At 31.3% G+C, this 22,895-nt stretch overlaps 4 protein-coding genes across 5 annotated transcripts in view; 2 read left to right on the forward strand and 2 right to left on the reverse strand.

Annotated features, from left to right (window-relative positions):
* Nucleotides 1–993: 993 nt before the first annotated feature.
* Nucleotides 994–5,556, reverse strand: LOC108917767. The gene is made up of 3 exons (XM_023455240.1): nt 5,014–5,556; nt 4,004–4,929; nt 994–1,515 (listed from the first exon to the last, which is right to left on the reverse strand). The coding sequence occupies exons 1-2, from the start codon at nt 5,110–5,112 to the stop codon at nt 4,210–4,212; spliced, it is 819 nt and encodes a 272-aa protein (XP_023311008.1). The 5' UTR covers nt 5,113–5,556; the 3' UTR covers nt 994–1,515; nt 4,004–4,209.
* Nucleotides 5,557–12,402: 6,846 nt separating this feature from the next.
* On the forward strand, nt 12,403–15,187 carry LOC108917790 (peroxiredoxin-6). The gene is made up of 5 exons (XM_018724546.1): nt 12,403–12,686; nt 14,224–14,374; nt 14,435–14,658; nt 14,728–14,803; nt 14,875–15,187. The coding sequence occupies exons 1-5, from the start codon at nt 12,595–12,597 to the stop codon at nt 15,001–15,003; spliced, it is 672 nt and encodes a 223-aa protein (XP_018580062.1). The 5' UTR covers nt 12,403–12,594; the 3' UTR covers nt 15,004–15,187.
* Nucleotides 15,188–15,457: 270 nt separating this feature from the next.
* Nucleotides 15,458–16,358, reverse strand: LOC108917825 (putative lipoyltransferase 2, mitochondrial). Its single transcript, XM_018724587.1, has 3 exons — nt 16,093–16,358; nt 15,827–16,041; nt 15,458–15,770 (listed from the first exon to the last, which is right to left on the reverse strand). Exons 1-3 carry the CDS (start codon nt 16,292–16,294, stop codon nt 15,498–15,500), a joined length of 690 nt encoding a protein of 229 aa, XP_018580103.1. The 5' UTR covers nt 16,295–16,358; the 3' UTR covers nt 15,458–15,497.
* A 452-nt stretch (nt 16,359–16,810) lies between these two features.
* The window catches only part of LOC108917870 (V-type proton ATPase 116 kDa subunit a), a 43,881-nt gene continuing 37,796 nt past the window's right edge, over nt 16,811–22,895 (forward strand). For both annotated transcript variants that reach the window (XM_018724658.2, XM_018724659.2), the window contains exon 1: nt 16,811–17,070. The gene's annotated coding sequence lies outside the window, so the exon portion shown is untranslated. The remainder of the gene's footprint in view (nt 17,071–22,895) is intronic.

Genomic DNA, 22,895 nt, shown 5'->3' on the forward strand with positions numbered 1-22,895 from the left:
TAACTCTTCATCAGCCAATACCTCAACCAAGTATACCTTTTTTTGCTAAATTGATAGAGGAATAATACGAAACGTCAATGTACAGGGTGGCAAAAAAGTTAGGGCCAATTTAATTCAAGCGTACCCTTATACGTGGCGTACTCCACAAACAGTCTCAAAAGCAATGACATATTTAAATCTGTTTGGAAATTATTCCTAAAAAATCAAAAACTGTAAACATCCTGTATATCGAACACTAAGCATTTGTGGACACACGTTTATAAGAAAAAAGGCCTTATTCAAAAATACGCCCCTAAATTCTTTGTACTGAATTTTGAATCACCCTGTATATTGAAAAATAAGCGAAAAAGTGGCATATGCTAAATTACCGTCACCGAATTAGTGAAAATTAAAAAAAAAATAAAAATGTTTTTCAAAAACTCGTAACAACTCAAAATTCCAACGCAAGTTTAACTAGAAACTAATTTCTTTACGTAACGGTCGTTTTCAGCGACAAATACTAAGAGTACCTTTTATACATGAAATTGAACGGAGAATGTGTACGTTTAGACCAAAATGACATACAGTGCTACACAAAAAGTTATGGTTATTTAAATCCAGGTACAAAACTGTATGTGGCGCCCTCTAACATTAAACAAAAAACTAAATAAATATTGGAGTTTTTCATCATCAATTCTACCAGTTTCCCGGAATTCTTCAAATTGCCATGTTACTGAACAAAAATAAAATTAAAATACTGAACACTTTTTTTGGACGCCCTGTATGAAGAACCAAACCGTTAAGAGACCCATGTCCATATGAACTTTTTATTTTAAAATTAGTCAAAGATTCGCCCATTAAAATTTGTGCAAGTTCTTAATAAACACTGTATATGTAAAAGTTTCTAAAGTTCAAAAAAATTTTTAACATTCCTCATTCAAAAACTCGGTTTTCTTTGCTTTTGTTTTTAGGAACCAGATAAAAGTATTAAATAATTTAAAAAAAATTATTAAAAAGATTTCAATACATAATTTATATTTACACGTACAAAAATTAACACAACATATGAATTTATATACAAAGCGAGTTGTTACCCTTTCCTTACACCACCGAGCATTACCTGACCTATCTAAAGTAAAATAAATAAAATATCCCGACAGCCTCCCGTGGACTTCTCCCTGCAGAAGCTGAAACTCAAAAAACATACTTTGTTTAGTAAAAAAATCAACAGACTTATACTCTTTGGAAACCTAATAAAAAATGTATTTTTTTTTTACATTAGTCTGCAATAGGAACTGGTAGAACTGAATTTACAATTAAAAACTAATGAAACAAAAAAAAATTACAAAATTCGTTAAACGTTTTTTGTATTTAAACACAGAATTTTTTAGTTCTTATTAAAAAGATGGCTAAAAACCAAATTTATATTCAAATCTACCAGTCCCACTGCTGGAAAAAAGGAACGATACTCTTTTCGATACTATACTTAGTCCAATGCTTCCACTTTCGACAGAACCGACTCTGCTCGGCAACAGACTGAAACCAAATCGGAATTTAATAGCAACAGAACGGTCGAGTTGATCTGGTAAAGGAAACTAGCTTCTGCGGTCAACCTTAAGCCTAAACGCTAAATATAAAGTTGCGTGAAAAAAGCTTAATCCTAGATATGTTTAATAATAAATTGGTCACCAATGTGGTGAAAAAGCGAACGTGTAACGATAAACACTTATTATTAAGCAAGATATTTACGGTTCATTAAAATGCATATATAATTGTCTTAATTCAAGCGTGCCATGCTATATTTTAGCGTAAAACCATCAAAAAGGCACAAAATAAAATTTTGCCTTCCCCCTTATTGTCGACGATGCTGAACTCGAAGTTATTTTTGTGCCGTCAAACCTAGTTTTCGAGAAAAAAATGTTTATAAAATTCTGACCTGCACACTTTACAAACGAAAGAAAAATGTACAATTAAATAAATTTATATTATTCCGTAGCATTAAATATCAAATTCCCCCCTCCCCCCCCCACCTTTGCCAGCCATCCTGACATAAGGTTACTAAATACAACAAATTTATTTCTACGGGCAGCAGAAACAGAGAGGGAAATATTCATTTAAATGTTATTTAACTTTTTTCTTAAAAAAAAATATCTTGCTACATCAGATAAGATATTTTGAAACTAAGTTCGTACAAAAATAACATCAGATTTGTGTCAACAGGAGCGAAATTCCGTGTCAATTTGTTAGTTTTAAGAACAATTAATTATTATCAAATCTTTCGTTCTTTTTTGGACAAGTAAATTTGTTGTACTTAGTAACCTTATACTTAGTAACCTTGTTTGAGGCTCAAAGACGATAAAGGGTCAACACGTAGACAGGAAATTTTACTGGAAATGACGGTTTTAATGTAAAATCATGTACAAATAAATTTTTGCTTTTTTTCTTAAAAAAATATGTCCAGGTAAGAATTTTTGAAAATTTTGTTTTCGAAAACTAAGTTTGTGTCAATTTGTTAGTTTTAGGACAAATAAATCCAAATCTTTCTTTCCTTTTTGGGCACATAAATTTGTTGTACTTAGTAACCTTATTTGAGGAACGTTAGACAAAGATGAGAAAGGGGTGAGAGGGAGACAGAAAATTTTACTGGAAATGACGGTTTTAATGCAAAATCATGTAAAAATAAATAATTTTTGTTTTTTTTTTCTTAAAAAAATGTCCAGCTAAGAATTTTTGAAAATTTTGTTTTCGAAAACTAAGTTCGTACAAAAATAACCTCAGATTTGTGTCAACAGGAGTGAAATTCCGTGTCAATTTGTTAGTTTTAAGAACATAATTAATTATTATCAAATCTTTCTTTTTTGGACAAGTAAATTTGTTGTACTTAGTAACCTTATTTGAGGCTCAAAGACGATAAAGGGTTAAGACGTAGACAGGAAATTTTACTGGAAATGACGGTTTTAATGCAAAATCATGTAGAAATAAATAATTTTTGTTTTTTTTTCTTAAAAAAATGTCCAGGTAAAAATTTTAGAAAATTTTGTTTTCAAAAACTAAGTTTGTACAAAAATAACCTCAGATTTGTGTCAACAGGAGTGAAATTCCGTGTCAATTTGTTAGTTTTAAGAACATAATTAATTATTATCAAATCTTTCTTTCTTTTTTGGACAAGTAAATTTGTTGTACTTAGTAACCTTATTTGAGGCTCAAAGACGATAAAGGGTTAAGACGTAGACAGGAAATTTTACTGGAAATGACGGTTTTAATGCAAAATCATGTAGAAATAAATAATTTTAGTTTTTTTTTTCTTAAAAAAATATGTCCAGGTAAGAATTTTTGAAAATTTTGTTTTCGAAAACTAAGTTCGTGTCAATTTGTTAGTTTTAGGACAAATAAATCCAAATCTTTCTTTCCTTTTTGGGCACGTAAATTTGTTGTGAAAATTTTGTTTTCGAAAACTAAGTTCGTGTCAATTTGTTAGTTTTAGGACAAATAAATCCAAATCTTTCTTTCTTTTTTGGGCACGTAAATTTGTTGTACTTAGTAACCTTATTTGAGGAACATTAGACAAAGATGAGAAAGGGGTGAAAGGGAGACAGAATTTTTACTGGAAACAACGGTTTTAATGTAAAATCATGTAGAAATAAATAATTTGTTTTTTTTCCTTAAAAAAATGTCCAGGTAACAATTTTTGAAAATTTTGTTCTCGAAAACTAAGTGCGCACAAAAATAACCTCAGATTTGTGCCAACAGGAGTGAAATTTCGTGTCAATTTGTTAGTTTTACGACAATAAATAATTTCCGAAACTCGTTTCCTCGTTTAAATTCAAGTGCACATTATTTTTCCCGTAACATCAAAAAGTACACACGGAATTCTGAATTCAGCCGTAAAAACGCTCGAAACAAGCTAAAAAGCACACCACCGTTCATTCTTAACACATTTTCCTACTAATTACAGCTTACGATTAGTATTAAGTGTATGCGAGACCCCAGAAGCTAGTTTGTGCAAAATTGGAGGCTACCGCACCTTTCAAAAAGACGCTGGGATCGGAAGGTGAATCTGCAAGCCTTCCCTAAGTGATCGCCTCCGAAAAACTCACGGCTTCCTGAAAATTTAAAAACTATACAGTACGATACCTAACAAAGCTAACGTAAATTTGGTGTAAGGAAAGTACCAACGTAACAAAAAAATACTTAACGTTAATGGTAGAAAACAGATACAGACATTTTGATTTACTCGAGCCAAGACCGGGCGGCGTTTTCGCTGCATGTTGGGCAGAACTCCAGGGAAAGTCTGTGTTTGGAAACGTGAAGGCAAACTCCTACATCGTCTATACCATCGTCGTTATAAAGTACTTCTTTTGGGATGGTCGTAGTGTAATAATTGTGCTCGCTTAATGTATCGGAGGGATTGATTTCGATGTTGTCCTTGAAATCGAAACTGTCCATCAACTCGTGTTCTTTGATATCTATTGGGAAGTCTAATGGGATATCGTTCAGCATCTCTGTTAATTCGTCTCCTCTCAAAGCGTCAGGACTAGACAAATAATTAGATTCGGGTGTGGGATAACTAGGATAATTTGTCTCATCCCACGGATGTGCAGTTTTTCTAGCTATTGGCTGCTTAGGCTTTGGAACACAAACATTTTTCAGTGACAAATTTTTATCCAATGACGAGGATACAGACATACCTGTGTTTTGGTGGATGTTCCGAATCAGTGTGCTTATGTCGCTACTATTCGCAACGACACTTTTGAAATACCTAAGTTGCCTTTTTAAATCGGCTATTAGAAAAGACTGATTGTCTACTACTGAGGCAAGTTTTTTATTTTCCTTTTTTAAAGAAGTGACGTCGTTTTCAAGATTTGTAATATATATCTTCTTCTTTAATCTATTCTCTCGTGCGAGTAGAGCGTTTTTTGAGAAACATTTTGGTTTTCTTCCAGCTCGGGACTCGCTTTTCCTACTTAAAAGTTCATTCTGAAAATCGGGCAATACAGTGGAATATTTAGATTTGCTGTTTTGCTTGCGACTTACTTTATTATTTGGCATGTAATCTACGTCTTCACATGATTCTTCCTCGGATGTAGTACCTTCGTTATCATATACGTATTTCATACGTTTGTTTGATGCCATTTTATCTGCTTACTTTTGTTGTTTACGTAAAAATATACGAACTTTTTAGCACAAGTGTGTAATCGCGTATTTTATACACTGTATGAATTTGATTTGAACATATACATATGCATATAATAGTACAGAAGAAATTTAAGAACGTAACTACCGATCATATACAACACTGACATGAAACATGAAAACAAAATGGCGAAATGTGGTAATGTGGAATGTGGATTGCACAATGTGAGAAAACAAGTTTGACAAGGATTGATTGGCTAAGGAATGTTCAGGGTTGCCAAGTTAGTTTTACAAGGATGCCTTAAGATTTCTCCTTTTCTTTTTACCTTATCCTTGTCTCTCAAATAATTCTAATTAAATTTATTACAGAAAAATTAATATTATGTCCACTCCAAACACGTAATCTGATTTCTGAAATTAGAAATGGATTTTCCGAAGAAAATCCTTGGCCGAGGCAGATTGTTAAAGCTGTTAAATACTCCTTATCTGAAAGCGCATGCGCAGTAATTAGCAAAGTACAATATTTAAAATTGACATACTTATCCAAGACCCAAGACTTGAATAAAATCGGATATTAATCAAATACCTATATGTAATTATATTACAATTTATGTTTCGATTTTTTTATTACTGTTATAAATACTGAAACAAGGTCAGTAAATTTTCATGTCTTTCAAAATGACATCTGTTCATTCGTCGAAATATAATTTTTATAGATAATTATGAATAGACGAATATGTTTCTGGTTGCATATCAAAATATGGCCGCAAGCATTTTTAATTAACGATATTTATAGCGATAAATTTTAATTTGAACATTTTAAATTTTCTATTTACATTTGCGGAGACACAAAATTTCAAATAGCGGGTAAAGGCTTCGTTTTCAGGTAGGTTACTGTAGCTCAACTTGAAAGTTCGCTATTGCGAAGCTGTAGGTCCTCAGTTCGAATCACGGGTGGTCGGATTTTTTTTTCTTTTTGAAAAATGTTACATTTACCAACCTTTTTCAGTTCTTTACATATCTTTCTGTGAAATGAATTATACTTTATCTTACAAACAAGTGAACGGAATTGTTTGGAAAAAATTAATTAATTTAATTTTAATTAAAAATACTTGAGGACTATTTTGATAAGGCAACCCATCAGAAACATATTCCTCTATTCATAATTAATAATTATCTAAAAAAATTGTATTTTGATTAAAAAAACAGACGATCGTAGTAATCTAGCAGTCGGATCTTGTACTATTAGAATTTTATTTCTAAAGTTTTGAAATATCGTAATCTTGATTTAAAAAAAAATATGAGAATGTGATCGAGTAACACGATAATTTTATATCAACAGTAGTTTCACAAAAAGTATATAAATCGTTTAATAATGATTTGGTTTCTTTATCAATGTTATTGTGAAAAATATATCTTTATATGTATGCGAAAACAACATATTTGTTTAACGTTTCAAATAAAATTTCTGTTTGTGATTTTTTTAATTGGATAATTAAGCAATAATAATTTACATATAGATACGAAAAAACAAACTTATTTGACAAGTTTGCAACATTATATGAGAAAAATTTAACAAAAAAACTGGTAGGCATTTTGCCCTAATTTACTCATATCACTATAACTTTTTTTTTTGAATTTTCCCCATACGGATGCACTTAATAGTCAGAAGCCAAAAATACCTGCTACATATCACTTATTAAAGTTTAATTTGTGATTCTTCATTGTTGAAGATAACTTTAACGTAAATAACAAATATTTTTCGTTTCCAAATAACATGATTATTTTATTTTACAGCCATATCATGCTTCGAAATATACCCATTGTGAACGATAGTTTTGGAATGGATTTTAACAAATGCGAAACTTACAAACACTCACGTGCAATTAATTGAAAACCAATACCAATATTAATATTTGCGAGACCACACTGACTTTCATTATGTTCTTAGTATCTGAGCGGAAAATAATTCATAAAATACTATTTAATAAATTAATAATTTATTAAAGTAATGAATGTAAGAGGAAAAAGTGAAATCAAATTAGAGGTACATTTTATTTTAGTTGAAAATCGAATTTTCTGTTATTCGTTAATAATGTAAGCATTCCTAAACTTATGTGGACCTCAGATCATGATAGAAACCTGACATCTACTTCAGGATGCGAAACGCACATCGATTCTTGATATTCACGAAACTTTCAGTTTAATAAATTCTACACCGTCAGGAGAGAATTTTAAAATCCACTAGATTATTACAAGCGCATGCAACAAACAGCAAAACTTAATTACTTTATCTATATTTAGCAATGAAGTTGAAATCTATGGGCTTATCACCAGTGTTTAGATAAAATAATATTTCTCAACATATAAAGCCATAGTAACGAGCTTGTAGTTGTTGAGCCGAGTATTTAAAATGTCGGTAAGTAATTTAGAAAAAAATGAAAAAATATTTTAATAATCATAAAAATTAAACTGTAAAACGTTGTTAGGAGTAGGTACTCACAATTCCATATTGTTTCTAACTTGATCTATTTAGAAATGACTTTACAAATCATAGAGACAGAAGCTGCAAATCATTGTTTAAAAGAGTCCGTAGAAATATTTAGTTTCCTTGGATGGAATTTTTTGTAAAAATGTGTATCTGCCAAGTAAGGATGAGACCACACTATTATTCGATCTGCTTAAATTTGAAGTTTTTAAAAAATTCCAATTTTTGTAAGAACGTATTACAAATATTATTCATTTTGTTATTGAAATTTAATTTAAGTTTATTTTAAGTAATGACGAGTAGTAGGTCTTTTTTCACTATTAAAATTTTTAACATACTTCTCAACCTTGCCAATAATGAAGGTTGATTGAATTAATAAATTAAATAGATACTTGAGCTTTTAAATTTTAGAAAACATAAATGTTTCCATTTACAAGTCATTCTAACAAAAGTTCATAAAATATCAGTAAAATTTTAAGAAGTACTTGCCTTCTAAGAATGTTGAGTAACGATGAAACCACACAATTTTAATGTTGCTGGAATTAAACTGGAATTTTCATCCCGTACAAAATTAAAGGGTCAAAAGAATTTCCGCAATTTTTCCGTGATTTTTGACAGACTGTATTTAGGTGAAAGTGGTGAAACGTTTTTAGATCTTTCGGTCGAAATTTTTTAGGACTTGGCAATTTTTTTTTCAGTTAAGCCATTGCATTGACCAGATTGCATGTTTATTCAACTTTAATTTCCTTTTTTTAAAATTTCGATACGACCATTTTTCATCGAAATATCGGACTTTTAATCCTCCTTTTGTCTTCAATCATCGATATCTCGGCAACAAATGATCGTACAGAGAATTGAAGGGCAGTTTCGAAAACTGAAATAAATTTCCTATAACATTCTGCCGCAAAATTTTTATTTTTTTTTCATCTTTTACACGAATTTTAAAAAACAGCCCACTAAACATTTTTCAGTTTCTGACATGTTTCAGAAATGTTTCCATTTTTCTTGAAACGTTTCATAAAAAATCCATGCAACGTTCTGGTAACGTTCTAGAAGCCCAAGATGTCCTCCCCAAAATACGTTTCCAATGAAACNTGAACTTTTAAATTTTAGAAAACATAAATGTTTCCATTTACAAGTCATTCTAACAAAAGTTCATAAAATATCAGTAAAATTTTAAGAAGTACTTGCCTTCTAAGAATGTTGAGTAACGATGAAACCACACAATTTTAATGTTGCTGGAATTAAACTGGAATTTTCATCCCGTACATAAAATTTTAGAATTTGGAGAAGCAAATTAAATATGTATTAACTAATGCAAAAAATTAAAGGGTCAAAAGAATTTCCGCAATTTTTCCGTGATTTTTGACAGACCGTATTTCGGTGAAAGTGGTGAAACGTTTTTAGATCTTTCGGAAGAATTTTTTAGGACTTGGAAAATTTTTTTTCATCTAAGCCATTGCATGGACCAGATTGCATGTTTATTCAACTTTAATTTCCTTTTTTTTAAATTTCGATACGACCATTTTTCATCGAAATATCGGACTTTTAATGGAAAAGGATCCTTTTGTCTTCAATCATCGCCGACAAATGGTCGTACAGAGAATTGAATGACAGTTTCGACAAGAATAAATTTCCTATAACATGCTGCCGTAACTTTTAGGAATTTTTTTTTCATCGTTTAAACGAATTTTCAAAAATAGAAGAAAAAGGGTAAATTTTGTTTTTTTTTAGAAAATTAACGGCTAAATTAGAAATATTCACGAAATGGCTAATGTTAAACATGACTTTTACAGTTTTTTTTGAGGTTTTCTCACAGTTTTCCGCAAATAACGTTTAAATTAATGAAAAAAATATTTTTTTCAAATTTTTTATTTTCAGAGAAGAAAAAGAGTAGTTTCGAAATAAGAAAATTTGCAAAAATTTTTATCGCGCTATAAGAATTGCTTGAAAACTGTAGCTCCTAAAATATTTCGACCGAAAGATCTAAAAACAAGAATCCTGGAGCTTCAAAATGCTTTTTCCCACTAAACATTTTCCAGTTTCTGACATGTTTCAGAAACGTTTCCATTTTTCTTGAAACGTTTCATAAAAAATCCATGCAACGTTCTGGTAACCCAATAGAAACCGAAGATGTCCTCCCCAAAATACGTTTCCAATGAAACGTTTCAAAAAATTGGTTTCAGTAACATTCTTTTTATGTTCCATTTATGCCCTCGATATTTTTGTTTTACGTTTCAGTATATTTTCAGAAATGTTTGAGTAACATAATAATTTTATTACCATATTGTTCTCATAATGCTCTCAACTTTAGATCATTTTCATTTCAAAAGCGTTTTTGAAATAGTATAAATAGTGTGAGTATTTTTTTAAATATCTCTAATACTCCTTTGTGATATTTTTATTTGTATTGTGAATGACTTAATTCGAACTAAAAAAAGTTACATTGTATATTAAAAAAAATAAATATGCTCTTCTAGTTTGGGGATGCGGCAACTTTTACTAAGAATTTCTTTCTTTTTGAGAAGCCACTGAAAAAAGTTTCTAATATGGATTATGAATTTTGCCATTCATCGTACAAATAAAAATATCACAAAACAATATCAGAAGCATTAAAAAAAAGCTACACATTTTATATAGTTCAAATACGCTTCTGAAATGGAAATTTTCTAATGTTGAGACCTTCATGAATATGGTAACAATGACGAACTGATAATTAGAAAAAGTTAGTTATGATTATGAATCTTAAAATGGTAGGTACATGAAAAACAAATAACATTACTGAAAAATAATATAAAGTTATAATTTCTTCTACGCATGGTCAATATTACATATATCCTTTTAATAATAATAAATTATACAGCAGAAATAAGGATACAAAATGATATCTTGACAAAGTAAATATCTGTAGGTATACCTAAACTCTTTTATTTAAGCATGCCTATACACATAAACAAATATAAACATTTGTACAAAATATAAAATAAATGACGTCTATTTCACTTGATTCATCCATATTTCAAATAGTTCTCACTGACTAAGTAGTTGCTCTTCAAATTATATCGAAACGTATAGTAGTTGTTCCATTTTCTTAGTTCTTGTCCCTTGTCCTCTTGTCTGTAATAGGTAGTGGGTATAACTATATTTAGGTAGATGTGACGCAAAATTGGAAATCTCTACACATATCGTTTTAAACATTTTGCATCAATATTCATTATTTTATATGCACCTTACAATAACCACAACTGCACACACTACAAATTATCACATAAAATAGCGTCAAAGTAAAGATGAATAACAACGAAACCAAGCAAACTGACAAACCGCAAACCTAACCTAACATAATACGAATTGAAACGACACACGGGAAACAAATAAACTCGGGCTGTTACGCGCAGTCTACGCAAGTCACGAACATACATTTTTTCTAGACTTGTGTTATAAATATGCTACCACATTTTTTTTTCTAATTATGTCTTTATATAACAAAGGCAAATGAACTAACGCTTGAGAAGGATTGGGGATTGAGAGCAAAATTTAACTAATGCCGAATGTTCCATAAGATAAGCAAAAATAGCAAAGGGTTGTTCGTCTGTTATGTTTCCGAGATCGAAAGGGAATGTTTCGAGTAATGTTTCAAACTCTCTTCAATTGTAACGTTTCGGCTATGTTTCACTAAATAAGTTTTCAAGTGCTACATTTCTGTAATGAAACAGAAACGTTTCTAGTTAATGTTTCAAATGTTTAGTAAAACATCTCATTTGCAACGTTTCATTTACGTTTCGTGTTTAGTGGGAGGAAAAAAGTGTCATTTATGTTTTTTTAGAAAATTGTTAAACATGACTTTTACAGTTCGATATACCCAGAGGAATTCATTTCGATCTAGCGAACCGTTTTTTTGTTTGTCAAATTTTTGAAAAAAATTAAAGGGTCACGTTTTTTGAGCCTAAACACTTCATAATGATTAAAATGGAACATTTTTTTTTGAGGTTTTCTCACATTTTTACCGCAAACAACGTTTAAATTAATGAAAAAAAAATTTTGAATTTTGTTTTTCAGAGAAGAAAAAGGGTAGTTTCGAAATAAAAAGAAAATTTGTAAAAATTTTTTGTCGCGCCATTTCTTAGAATTGCATGATAACCGTAGCTCCTAAAAAATTTCGACCGAAAGATCTAAAAACTAGAATCTTGGAGCCTCAAAATGCTTTTTTTCAATTCCCGTTTCGACCATTTTTCACCTAAATGTGTGAAGTTAAATTAATGTTAATAGAAAAAATTTTGTTATATTGACACTATAAATGTTTTCTCTGTTTGCAAGAAATTCACGAAATCTTAATTAATTTGTTATAGTTTATTTAAAAATCTATATTTTATTAGAGACAAATTCCCAGAGTTTTTTCTTCCAGAAATATTAGATTTTATTAAATAAAAGAAATAACAATTCAATCAAACTCCCCTAAATCATCTCCATTTAAAACAATCAAAATAATAATATTAACTTCTCTTTATTTAATGCTATTGTATTATCATACTTTGATTTGTCCAAATTGTTTTTTTCTAAGATTTGCAATAGTTCTATATATAGGTAGGTATGTCAAATTTAGAAATGTCATATTTTTTATGTTATTCATCGAATATTATAATTAAAAAACTGGATATATTTTGTTTTCGTGTCGTTGTTTGTCACAACCCTTTTAAAATATTTGAAAAAACAAAACTTTACTATCATCATATACGTCTACACAATTTCAAAATGTATCAAAAATCAATTCTGAATTAAAATTACGTTACCAGGAATACAACAAATTGCTGCAAGTCATTAAGTGGAGATCCTATACAATGCATTTAGGAACAAACATTTACCCCACTACAGTGGAACTTATCAGTGTTTATGTCGTTTCTACCACTATATAAAACCGAACCAGGTTCCCTCGACAGCTAGATACAAAGAGTTGCTGGTACAGTTCTTGAAAAATTTACAAACCTACATTCAAGATGCCTTCAATTCGCTTGGGAGACGTCGTTCCAAATTTCAGCGCCGAAACCACCCAAGGGCCGATTAATTTTTACGAGTGGCAAGGAGATAAGTAAGTGTGCACGTTTCGTTCGTTTTGATAGACCCGTTCTCAGGGATAATTACAATTATTTGTAAGATTGTAGAAAATAGATAGGCGTTTTCAAAATTTATTATAAATATGCGTATATTCGTATAAAAATGCCCCATTTATAAGTAGAAATTACGATATATCTATTAACGCACATACAGTATGTTCCATTTTGAGCGGCACGTATTCGCATAGCACAGAGATCGGTTTTCTTTTCTTTTTCAGCAAGGAGTGCTAGATTATTTATCTCAATTTGCGTACATTTTATTTCTTTCTTTATTTCAAGTAAAATAAGTCACTATTTGTTTATGTGCAAACAAAAGATAAACCTGTTTACAAATAAATAAAGCATTTTGAAAATGGAATCTTAAAACAATAACGTTAAATAATAACTTAAGTTTTAGAATATTCAACGAAATGTCAAATAAATAAATAAATAAATACTATATTTTAAAAATTATACTTTCTAAAGCAAAGACCCTGTATGATCTATCAAAACGAAGTTTTGGTATTTGCAAAACTATTCATTTTTTTTTCTTGAAAAGGAACCTAATGTGATTTTCCGATTGTTTGATTTCATCGAGTATAAGGTTAAATTGTGCTGGTGGTCCTGCTCAAAACGGAATAAAATATACAGCATTTAACGCATTATTAAATAAATGAAATTGTAATTTTTTAGTTTAATACTCTGATCAATATTGTTTATAAATAGCAATATATAGTTCTAATCTATATTCAATGATGCCTATATTTTGATTTGTGATTGTGATTATGCGGCTCAATAATTAATTAACTCTTCATAAAACTACTAAACTATTTTCGCATATTTGTCTAATCAAACACTTGGTAGATAAATATAAGTTAAAGTAATTTTTAATGTAATGAATACGATCTTTGTTATTATAATTTCACAATCAAATCTACGCCACAAACTGATAAAAAAAGACCTTACAAACACGTTTTCGGAAGCGGTTTCCAAGATAAAGACTGTTCAAAATGAATATAAAAAGATGTAGTGTTGGGAAAAACAATGAAAATAGCACTTAATTGCATTTATGGTTGCATGATTATTTGAATTTACTGGAAATCTAAAAATTTTAACAGAAATTTTTATGCTGAATCAACAAATCATTCAGAAAATGTAGGGGTCGTTTTCCTTAAGAGGTCAATAGGGCATAAAATATTTTCAAAAAGACGCCAGTATGCAATTATGGCTTCCCACACTTCCTGAATCAATTATTATATGTCATTTCGCAGATATTAATAACGAAAAACAATTTGAAAAATAAAATTTCAACAATTTGTAAACAAGACACTTGAGACTAAGTAAGTTTTCTTAAATTTAGTTGAGGATCTATGTTTTTTTGTATGTCAACTGCTTTCTGGAATACCTTGCATACAGGGTGTCGCCGGTTTAAGTGTCTTGAATGAAACAACTAACAGAAAAATTAATTTTAAGCACAGAGTCTTATATAAACAAATATACCCGATCTACCTAATATTAAAATTTTTCTTTAAGATGGGTTGTTCTTTTTTCCCATCCTGCCGACTTTACACCGGTGTGTACAACAGAACTGGGTCGCATAGCTGTCCACGAACCATACTTCACTAAGAGGAATGTAAAACTGCTGGCGCATTCGGTGGACGATATCAAATCACATCAGGATTGGGTAAGAAACGTTTTTGTCAGTGCCAATAAAATCGTAAAATTGTGGGAAAATAAAATTTAGGTGAACGATATCAAGAACTACTGTCAAGATATCCCGGGGGAATTCCCTTATCCGATCATAGCTGACCCAAAGAGAAAATTGGCTGTACAGTTGGACATGCTAGACAGTGAAAATCGGCAGAAAGAAGAGTACGCCACGACAATCAGAGCCTTGTACATCATCGACCCCAAGCATACACTGAGATTGTCGATGTTCTACCCCAGCAGTACCGGACGGAATGTAGAGTAAGTTGCTAGATTTGAATCAAATAAAAGAAAGGTACTGTCAATTCTATAGCATGCGTTCTCTTTTAGTGAAATACTAAGAGTCATCGATTCTCTACAACTCGTCGATAGAATTCCTCAGGTTGCCACTCCAGCTAACTGGGTGGTAAGTAAAATTAGAACTACTCCGTTTATTCGTACAAATGTTTCGCTACCTAAGTATTATTACATTTACAGCCTGGTGAAAAAGTGATGATCCTGCCGACAGTGAGCGATAGCGAAATACAAAAACTGTTCCCAGGTGAAGTTGATGTCGTTAGAATGCCTTCTGGAATCACTTACGTCCGCACCACCACCAACTACTAGATTTGAAAGGCCACAATCCAATCATCTAAAATATCAACGTAGCCATGCTTCTAACAAATGACTGTCGTTGTCACGACTACGACTTGGTATAACATTGTTTAACTAGGCAGCTGTTTATATGTGAATAAGTAGACAATTTTTTAAATCAATGTTTTCAATAAAAAATTTCCTCAAAATCTATATATACGTTACTCTGTTTTTTTTATGCGGTACTTGTGATGATACATTCGATGGTGTTGGAGACAGGTGCCAAAATAATCAAGGCTGTTTATTATTGGCCATATATACTGAAATATTACAAACATTGGGCATAAAAATTACTATATATAGCCATGTAATAAAAATACCCGGTTCGGCAGCTGTAAGATTTATTCTAATAATAAATTTGTTGCCGTTTGCTTGAAAAATTATTTAAATTCACTAAAACGGAACACAAATAATTTATTTGTCAACAACTAATACAATTTTATGTACATTTGTAAAAAATAAACGTCCTATTTATTTATAATATCTAAAATGCTATCAGCCTCTTCCTTAGGAAAATTAACGTAACTACAATTAAAAACCTCGCTAAAATTGTTTAAAAATACAGGCAAAACTTCCTCAATCGTCACGTCCCGACTAAGTTCCTTCGATAAACTTGTAACCCCCTTTCCTTCAATACCGCATGGAATTATATGTTCGAACCAAGTCAAGTCGGTATTACAATTTAGGGCAAGTCCATGGGTAGTAACGTATCGACTAGCATGTATGCCTATGGCACAAACCTGTCACAAAGCAATACAAATTTCGTGGGATCTTCAAGTTCAAAGAATCGTCTCACCTTTTCGTCTTTGATCCAGACTCCCGTGTGTGGAGATGTTTGGGCTTCTAAATTAAACGCATTGCAGAGTTTTATTATGGTTTTCTCGATGCTACAGACGTACCACCTAACGCTAGGTTTGAAATGCTTTAAATTTATTATGGGATACACCACTAGTTGCCCAGGACCGTGAAATGTTATCAAACCTCCTCTGTTGGTTCTGTGAAACTCGGCACCTGGTTAGAAACACGATTTTAATAGCAGTTTTATTCAAAATTTATGAATACCTTTAGTCTTTAATGTATTTTCTTCAGATTCAGTATACTGTTTGGTTCTTATTCCAGTTGTGTAAACCGGGGGATGCTCTAAACACAGAAGAGTATTGCACAAGAAATGTCCATTGTGTAGATTAGCTAAATGTTTCTGTAATTTTAGACCGTTTGAGTAGCTTATTTTTCCAACCTGCCATACTTTCACCAACCTTTCCATTTTTTAGGTTAAAATTTAAGGTTTACGAAAATTATCAACAATGAATACATCTTACTGTATTAAAGGTTGCATAACTTACAAAGTGTATATTTTACAGGCCTGTCAAATTTTATGTGGAAAATGAATGTATTTATAAAGCAGTATTGTATTATTTATTTATATTTAAGGTAAATAATTTTTATATGTTGGAGCCATATGCATTTGCAACAAACGAAACCCGTAATACAGCCATGTTGTATTGCGTTGCTATCTAGGTATATGAAAAATAACTACGTCTTTTGCAAATTGGTTTAGGCATGTAGGTACTTCAGTTATTATTAACGTAGACAAAATTACAAAAGAATTATATTACACTCAGTAAATTTTCGTAATTCCTTAATGGAGAAAATGTTATCGACAGACCGCAGCGCACGCGCACCAGCCACGAATTTCCTCTCTCGTTTCTTCTATTTGGTTTGATATCTCACCTTTTCTTCCTGCTCCTGCTAATAGCGAGCCGGCCGCGATATTTGACATTCAAATAAATTGACGGTTGTGTTGTACCCTCCGTGGAACGTGCGCGTCCGATCTAATTTCAGTTGACTATCGCGTAATTTTAGTTAAGTTGTAGTTGAACCTCCGGTCATACCCAGCATATCTAACAAACTCTATTTAAACAATTGCACCAGCGACATGGTTTACCAGTAACGCGAACCTTTCAAAATCCCGCGATCACGTGTTTGTTTATGTTTGTAGTTGCACATCTTTTTGAAAGCACTGACTCTCCTGCCAACGATGTAAGTATGACTTTTCACATGTTTCATCGTATTCTTCGGGGTTCGGTAATAAACAAACTTGGGAAACACAACAGTTGGTTGTATAAAGGATACGACATACCCGACTTCTAGTTTTTGTGTTTGAATTATGAACCAGTGGTTTCTAGATTTTGTGGCATTCTAAATACTAAAATCATAAGCAAGGTAGACAAATATATGCCTTTTAATTTTTAAATGGTTTCTGACACTGAAGTTATCGATATAGGCGCTCACGTTTTTATAAATGTAGACTAATCAAATAAAATGTTAACGTGACACAATATAGACGTATTACTTATAATTACATTGTTATTTTATTTATTATACTTGAACAATATTGATAGATTATAAGTAATTTGTGTACCTTGTTGGTAATGATCAGAAACAGGGTTTCCCGAACAAATGAAGTTCAAATGAATTAAATAGTTCTTAAAAATGTATAATTTTCTCAAAATTGCAAACTTTAAGCACGATACGATCTTTTTAGGTGATAAATTTTGAAAAATAAATATTTTAGCAATTTCTTTATCGAAATCCAAATCTAATACCATGATGTTATTTCACATTTGCATGCCATTCATTATTCAAGATAAATTTTTTAACTTTGTGCTTTTTTTTACATAAAATGTTTATCTAATAAACTGTTATTGATACACGTGATATATTGGACAGTCATGGCAAACTACATATATGTATGAGATTTGTTTGATAGATGCAAATATTTCTGGTCTGTGAAAATTTGTTCCTCTTGTAATTATAGAAAACTGTGTACCTAATTGTACGTTTGTAAAAATAGCCGTAACCATTGTTTGGAAACACACATTAAGTATTGTTTTCCTGAAATTTTCCTCGTAAATACACAACACTGTAATATTTTCGATGTACAGATATCTAAAAATAGTCACTCATTGTTACAACCTCGCCGTAGTCTCTTATAGCAGGTAGTGTATTAAATATCGACTTTTAATGTGATTGTCATCCTTCACGTGTGCCCCATTAAGCAAGGTCGTTAATAATAATAAAATAATACGTTTCCTGTCTGGGGTAATAATAATATAATGTGGTTATTATGACATTTGTTTAAATGTTTTCACATGTTCCTTGTTACGTACTACTTTCCTTATCGGGGAAATAGACACACAAGTCGATAATACTATTCAAATTTAAATTCCATTACTTATAGAAAATGTACTTATAACTTCTTACAATTAGCGTTCACTCTAATTCGAAGGTACCTGACTTGTATTTTTTAAATTCGCATTCTAGAAATAACCAAAGTTCAAGCAGGCCTTGACGTAAAGGGGAAATAAAGAAAAACGTTTGTAGCAAGCCATTAAATTTAATTAGAAATATTCATTTTTGTGGAAAACACTATGCAGTTTCAATGCGAGTTAAATATAATCAATAATCATGATTGATGAGGGTCTTACCTCATCTGGGCAATTTTTTCTATGCGGACTGTTGATTCATTCCCTTATTTGGGCTTAAGGTGGTCTAAACTATCTACATTTTAGATTTTTTATTCATACATTTGTTCCGGATAGCAAAATGACGACGAATAACAAATTTCTGTTGCAGTTTCAGTGTAAATGATCCTGCAATTTTCAGATTAGGTACTGAAGAAGTATTTCAGGAACAGGAAAGGTCAAGGCAACCTTTGTATTTCACATTAATGAATTCAGTTCCAGAAAAAAATATTTAATCTTCAGATGTCACTCCAGAAAACTTCAATAATTGTACTCTAGAAAGTGCAAGGACTGATTCTTCCATATCTCTAATAATATCGCTAATATGAAATAGTGTTTTTTTTATTCGAAGATCTGCAATGATCGAGTTAGTGGTTGATTCTACTTTGATTACATTTTCTTGTCGTCAAATAAAGCAAAAAGTCATGAAAGTTACTAAATTAATTTTTTATCGTCTTTGCGGTCTTCAGAAACAATTTACGTAAATTAATGGAAATTTATACTGAAATTAGGGTAAGTCTTTACAAAGAAACTTTAATTTTCGTTGTAATTTAAAAGGTTTTTCAGACTTTGTGTAAATCCATTATCATATTTGGTAAAGTGACAATTTTCAAAATAATTTGAGGCATACATTATATCTATCTAGTAAAAATATGGTCCCATCTTGTCTTTGTGGTGCAATTGTTGGTACAGGTGAAAATTCAAAGATACAAATACACTTTTTCCAATGCACTGCAAGTATGCTATTTTCCACAGCTGCAAAAACCCACTGAAGTTCTAAGAAACCTTTAAAAAAAACAGTATAAGTGACAATTACTAGAATATGAAGTCATTGGTTTTCCTTCTATTTGCATGATGGCATTTATTGGTGCATTAGATACATTTTTAGTGTTAAACAGTTCAAACTTGATTAATAGCAACATTCGGGCCTAGGCCTAGGACCTTTTTTAGGCAAAGGGTTTCTTACAGTGGGAAGAGAATCAAATTATTCCCAAAATATGTTTTAGATACTTGCTTGTAGCTACAATACAAAAGATTCCTCACTGACATAACGGGTAAAACCATTTAGGACATACATAGAAAGCACATAATCGTTACTGACCCTAGGAGGTTACAAAATAATTGTTAGATCAGTATGGGTGCGGCTCCAGTCAACTGTGCGTGTCGCTAATATAAAAACATGTCTTTGTGGTGGGTGAAAGAACAATGTAATAGCATACATACGCTCAGAATGGAACCTATGGATCTAATTTTGGATACGGCTGATAATAATTAATAAGGGATAGGAAACAAGTAGTTTTCAGTTTGGTAGAATGTTAGCGCGCATCCTAATAGAGACTAAATACTGTTTAAATAAGGATATCTCCGAAAAACGCAAAAGTTGAGACTAAAGAACAGTTCGCAGTCTACTGATTTGCTCAATAACTAGGGACACTTGTGATTTGATTAGTAGAACAAAACTCACTTCTATTTTTTATCTCAAATTTGTTACTAAACTAAATTAAGATACAAGCAACACCGTCACTGTCTTGCAAATATAGATTGATTGGGAGATTCAATTGGGCGATGGCAATCGTACCCAAATGTATCAATAAACATAATTGACAATCAGTAATAAAGCTAGTGGCGACTGGCAAAAATTAGGGTGGTCATATTTTGATCATATCTCTATACCCACACGGAGAACTATCACGACGAACCAAACTTCGAACGGAATAATTTGCTGAACAAAAAATTAAAATGGCAGCAGTGACACGGGACACCCAGTAAACGATTCCAAAAGTGGCGAGTACTTCCTCATTAAAGTGTAATACATAATATTTTATTTATTAAGTGATCTTTATTGCTGTGCAAACAGATGGTTAGTAGCACTGGCAACGGACTAAGTGAGAAAGAGTACGGAGTGTATCCATTAATTGGCGGGCAGACAGGCAGATGTTTACAGTTGTATTTCATGGGAAAATATCGCCCATTGTTTGTACGGTGTCATTAATTGGCAAGAATTTGCCGGCAAAAGCGAAGGCACTTTCATTGTCAATTTTTTTTAGTCGGAGCGGTTTCGGGAACATGGAAATACTTATCGGTTTCTAAAATAAATAAAAATGCAACAATTAAGACAATTTCGAGATTATTTAAATGTATTTTTATCGTTTTCTTGTTTTATCCCTCCCTTATACATACTTTTTTACGTCTCAAACAAAATTTAAATCACTTGCAGTTTGTAACTATTGACAAAAACTGTAAAAGACGTTTTTCGTGTCTCAAAAAGTTAATTTTGTTAAATTCTGATTTGGAATATCAAAGCGAAAAAATGTAACACCAAAAAAGTTGCCTAAATTGAAAAAAAGTTAAAATTGGGTAGTTTTATTTTAACTACTAAACTAATGCAAAAAATTGAATGGTCAAAAGAATTTCCGAAATATTTCCGTGATTTTTGACGGATTGTACTTAGGTGAAAAATGGTCGTATCGGGAATTAAAAAAAAGCATTTTGAAGCTCTAAGATTCTAGTTTTTAGATCTTTCGGTCGAAATTTTTTAGGAGTTACAGTTATCATCGGTTATCAGTCGTTTATAGTTTTGTTGTTTTAAAGTCGGTTTAAAAGAGCGTATTTACGAGAACTTTTTTATTTTTTGGAGGGTTCTGTCGTCGGTTAAAGCTTGATCCGTGCCATTCGAACACTCTGTGTTAGTAATATAAAAGCATAAAACGCAAAAGGAAATACAGTTTCAGGAATAATTAACATTGGTTTTATGTACCATTAAATCGTTATTCTGATGATAGTTTTTATTTTTAATTATGCACTACCCATATAAATGCAGGTATGTACTTGTTTTATAGCACACGTAGCATATACGACTTGCAAAAGTGTTAAGCTAAGGTCACACGTAGCGACATTTACTTAGCATTGCTTTCAACTAAATTGAAGAAATAAAACCGTGCTTGGTATTGCCTCATTTTGCAGATACTGTATCTCAGTGTCAGTAAATATATCAAAATGCTTAATGTCTATGTTATTTTAATATCAAATGTATGTATACAATAGAACAGATGGCAGATTGGCAGATAATATTTTATTTTTTATTTTTTAATACAGAGTACCTGTGGTATACTTAAATTACATATGTATGTAGTACTCCATAAGATAGTTTTATGACCAGGTGAAAATGTTGCTTTAAAGAGACATGTAGGTATTTTATTTTTCAAACAAATCAAATATCGGTATCAATTTTCAATCTGAAATTTTACCTTCGAAACCTTATATACCTGTGCAATTCTAAATCACGCAACTGGAACACAGTTTCACCCATGAAAGCGATATTATGGTTAAGTAGGTATGTATTGCTATTAATACTAGTTCAATTGAAAACTTGAGTTTTTTCTGAGAACCCAGAATGGAACTATTTTTAGACTGAATATTTAAGTCACACGTATATTTCCTTCATCGATTAAGGTCTACTTAGCGTTTTTTTCCAATTTTCAAATAAACATTGTAGCATCTGCTACCATTTGCCGTCGTCGCCATTTATTTAGTTTCGTTTATTTCTGTGCATAAAATAATTCTAATATTTACAAAATCTCTCGAGTAATCAAAAACCTAAAATCTCGAGTCGAGATTACTCAGTCTCATCGAAATTCGATAACATTTCGGCGCCTTGAAAGATACGGGTGAATATCGATTTATGATTTTTATCAGGGAATTGCTTTCATTGATTGTTGTTCTCATACATGCCGAACGATTGTCTGCCGACTAAACAGTTAATAATGTTAATAATAATTTGTATAACCCAGTCCTGTACCTTCCGAAGTACTTGTAGTGACCTTTTCCTCGACGAATTGTCTCTTGGATCTACATATCAACTGCTGCTTGAGAATCGTATTACTATTCAATTTGTACTTACGCAGGAGGTTAATAATCAGAGCAAGGACTTTACTTTTTGAACCAGTCCGTAGCTGTTTACCTTTTATTGCCGACTATCTCTAGAGTTATACTTAAATTCAGGTTCACTTGGCGACGGTATTATCGATATATTAATTGCTATTAATTTAAGAAAGGTCGTCTAATTATGGTTATAATTCGATGTGGTAATTGCCAACCTTCAAGCTGAGTTATTAGATACGGTTACAGGTTTTTTTTAAGCTCATGGATGCTGGAAATATTGACATCACAATTATTTGACTAATTATGAATAGTCATCCATTACAAAAGTCAAGTTGATGTTCCGGGAACATGCACGAGAACAAGGACAGTTTGTAGACTACTTTAGTATGAACTTTTTTTATTTTTGTTCACCCTGTATATATTGTAGTATTTTTAATTACATAAAGATGTCGGAAATTC

This window comes from Anoplophora glabripennis, unplaced genomic scaffold (genome assembly GCF_000390285.2).
Source record: "Anoplophora glabripennis isolate ALB-LARVAE unplaced genomic scaffold, Agla_2.0 scaffold17, whole genome shotgun sequence".
In the NCBI taxonomy this organism is placed as follows: domain Eukaryota; kingdom Metazoa; phylum Arthropoda; class Insecta; order Coleoptera; family Cerambycidae; genus Anoplophora; species Anoplophora glabripennis.

Bases quoted from the DNA above. Each gene is read 5' to 3' on its own strand.
- LOC108917790 (XM_018724546.1), top strand. From the start codon at position 12,595: ATGCCTTCAATTCGCTTGGGAGACGTCGTTCCAAATTTCAGCGCCGAA. The intron at 12,687-14,223 runs GTAAGTGTGCAC...TTTTTCTTTAAG, and splicing joins TACGAGTGGCAAGGAGATAA to ATGGGTTGTTCTTTTTTCCC. The intron at 14,375-14,434 runs GTAAGAAACGTT...AATAAAATTTAG, and splicing joins TCAAATCACATCAGGATTGG to GTGAACGATATCAAGAACTA.
- LOC108917767 (XM_023455240.1), bottom strand. From the start codon at position 5,112: ATGGCATCAAACAAACGTATGAAATACGTATATGATAACGAAGGTACT. The intron at 4,930-5,013 runs GTAAGTCGCAAG...AGGAAAAGCGAG, and splicing joins ATTACATGCCAAATAATAAA to TCCCGAGCTGGAAGAAAACC.
- LOC108917825 (XM_018724587.1), bottom strand. From the start codon at position 16,294: ATGGAAAGGTTGGTGAAAGTATGGCAGGTTGGAAAAATAAGCTACTCA. The intron at 16,042-16,092 runs GTATTCATAAAT...GTTTCTAACCAG, and splicing joins AAATACATTAAAGACTAAAG to GTGCCGAGTTTCACAGAACC. The intron at 15,771-15,826 runs GTGAGACGATTC...GCTTTGTGACAG, and splicing joins TCTGGATCAAAGACGAAAAG to GTTTGTGCCATAGGCATACA.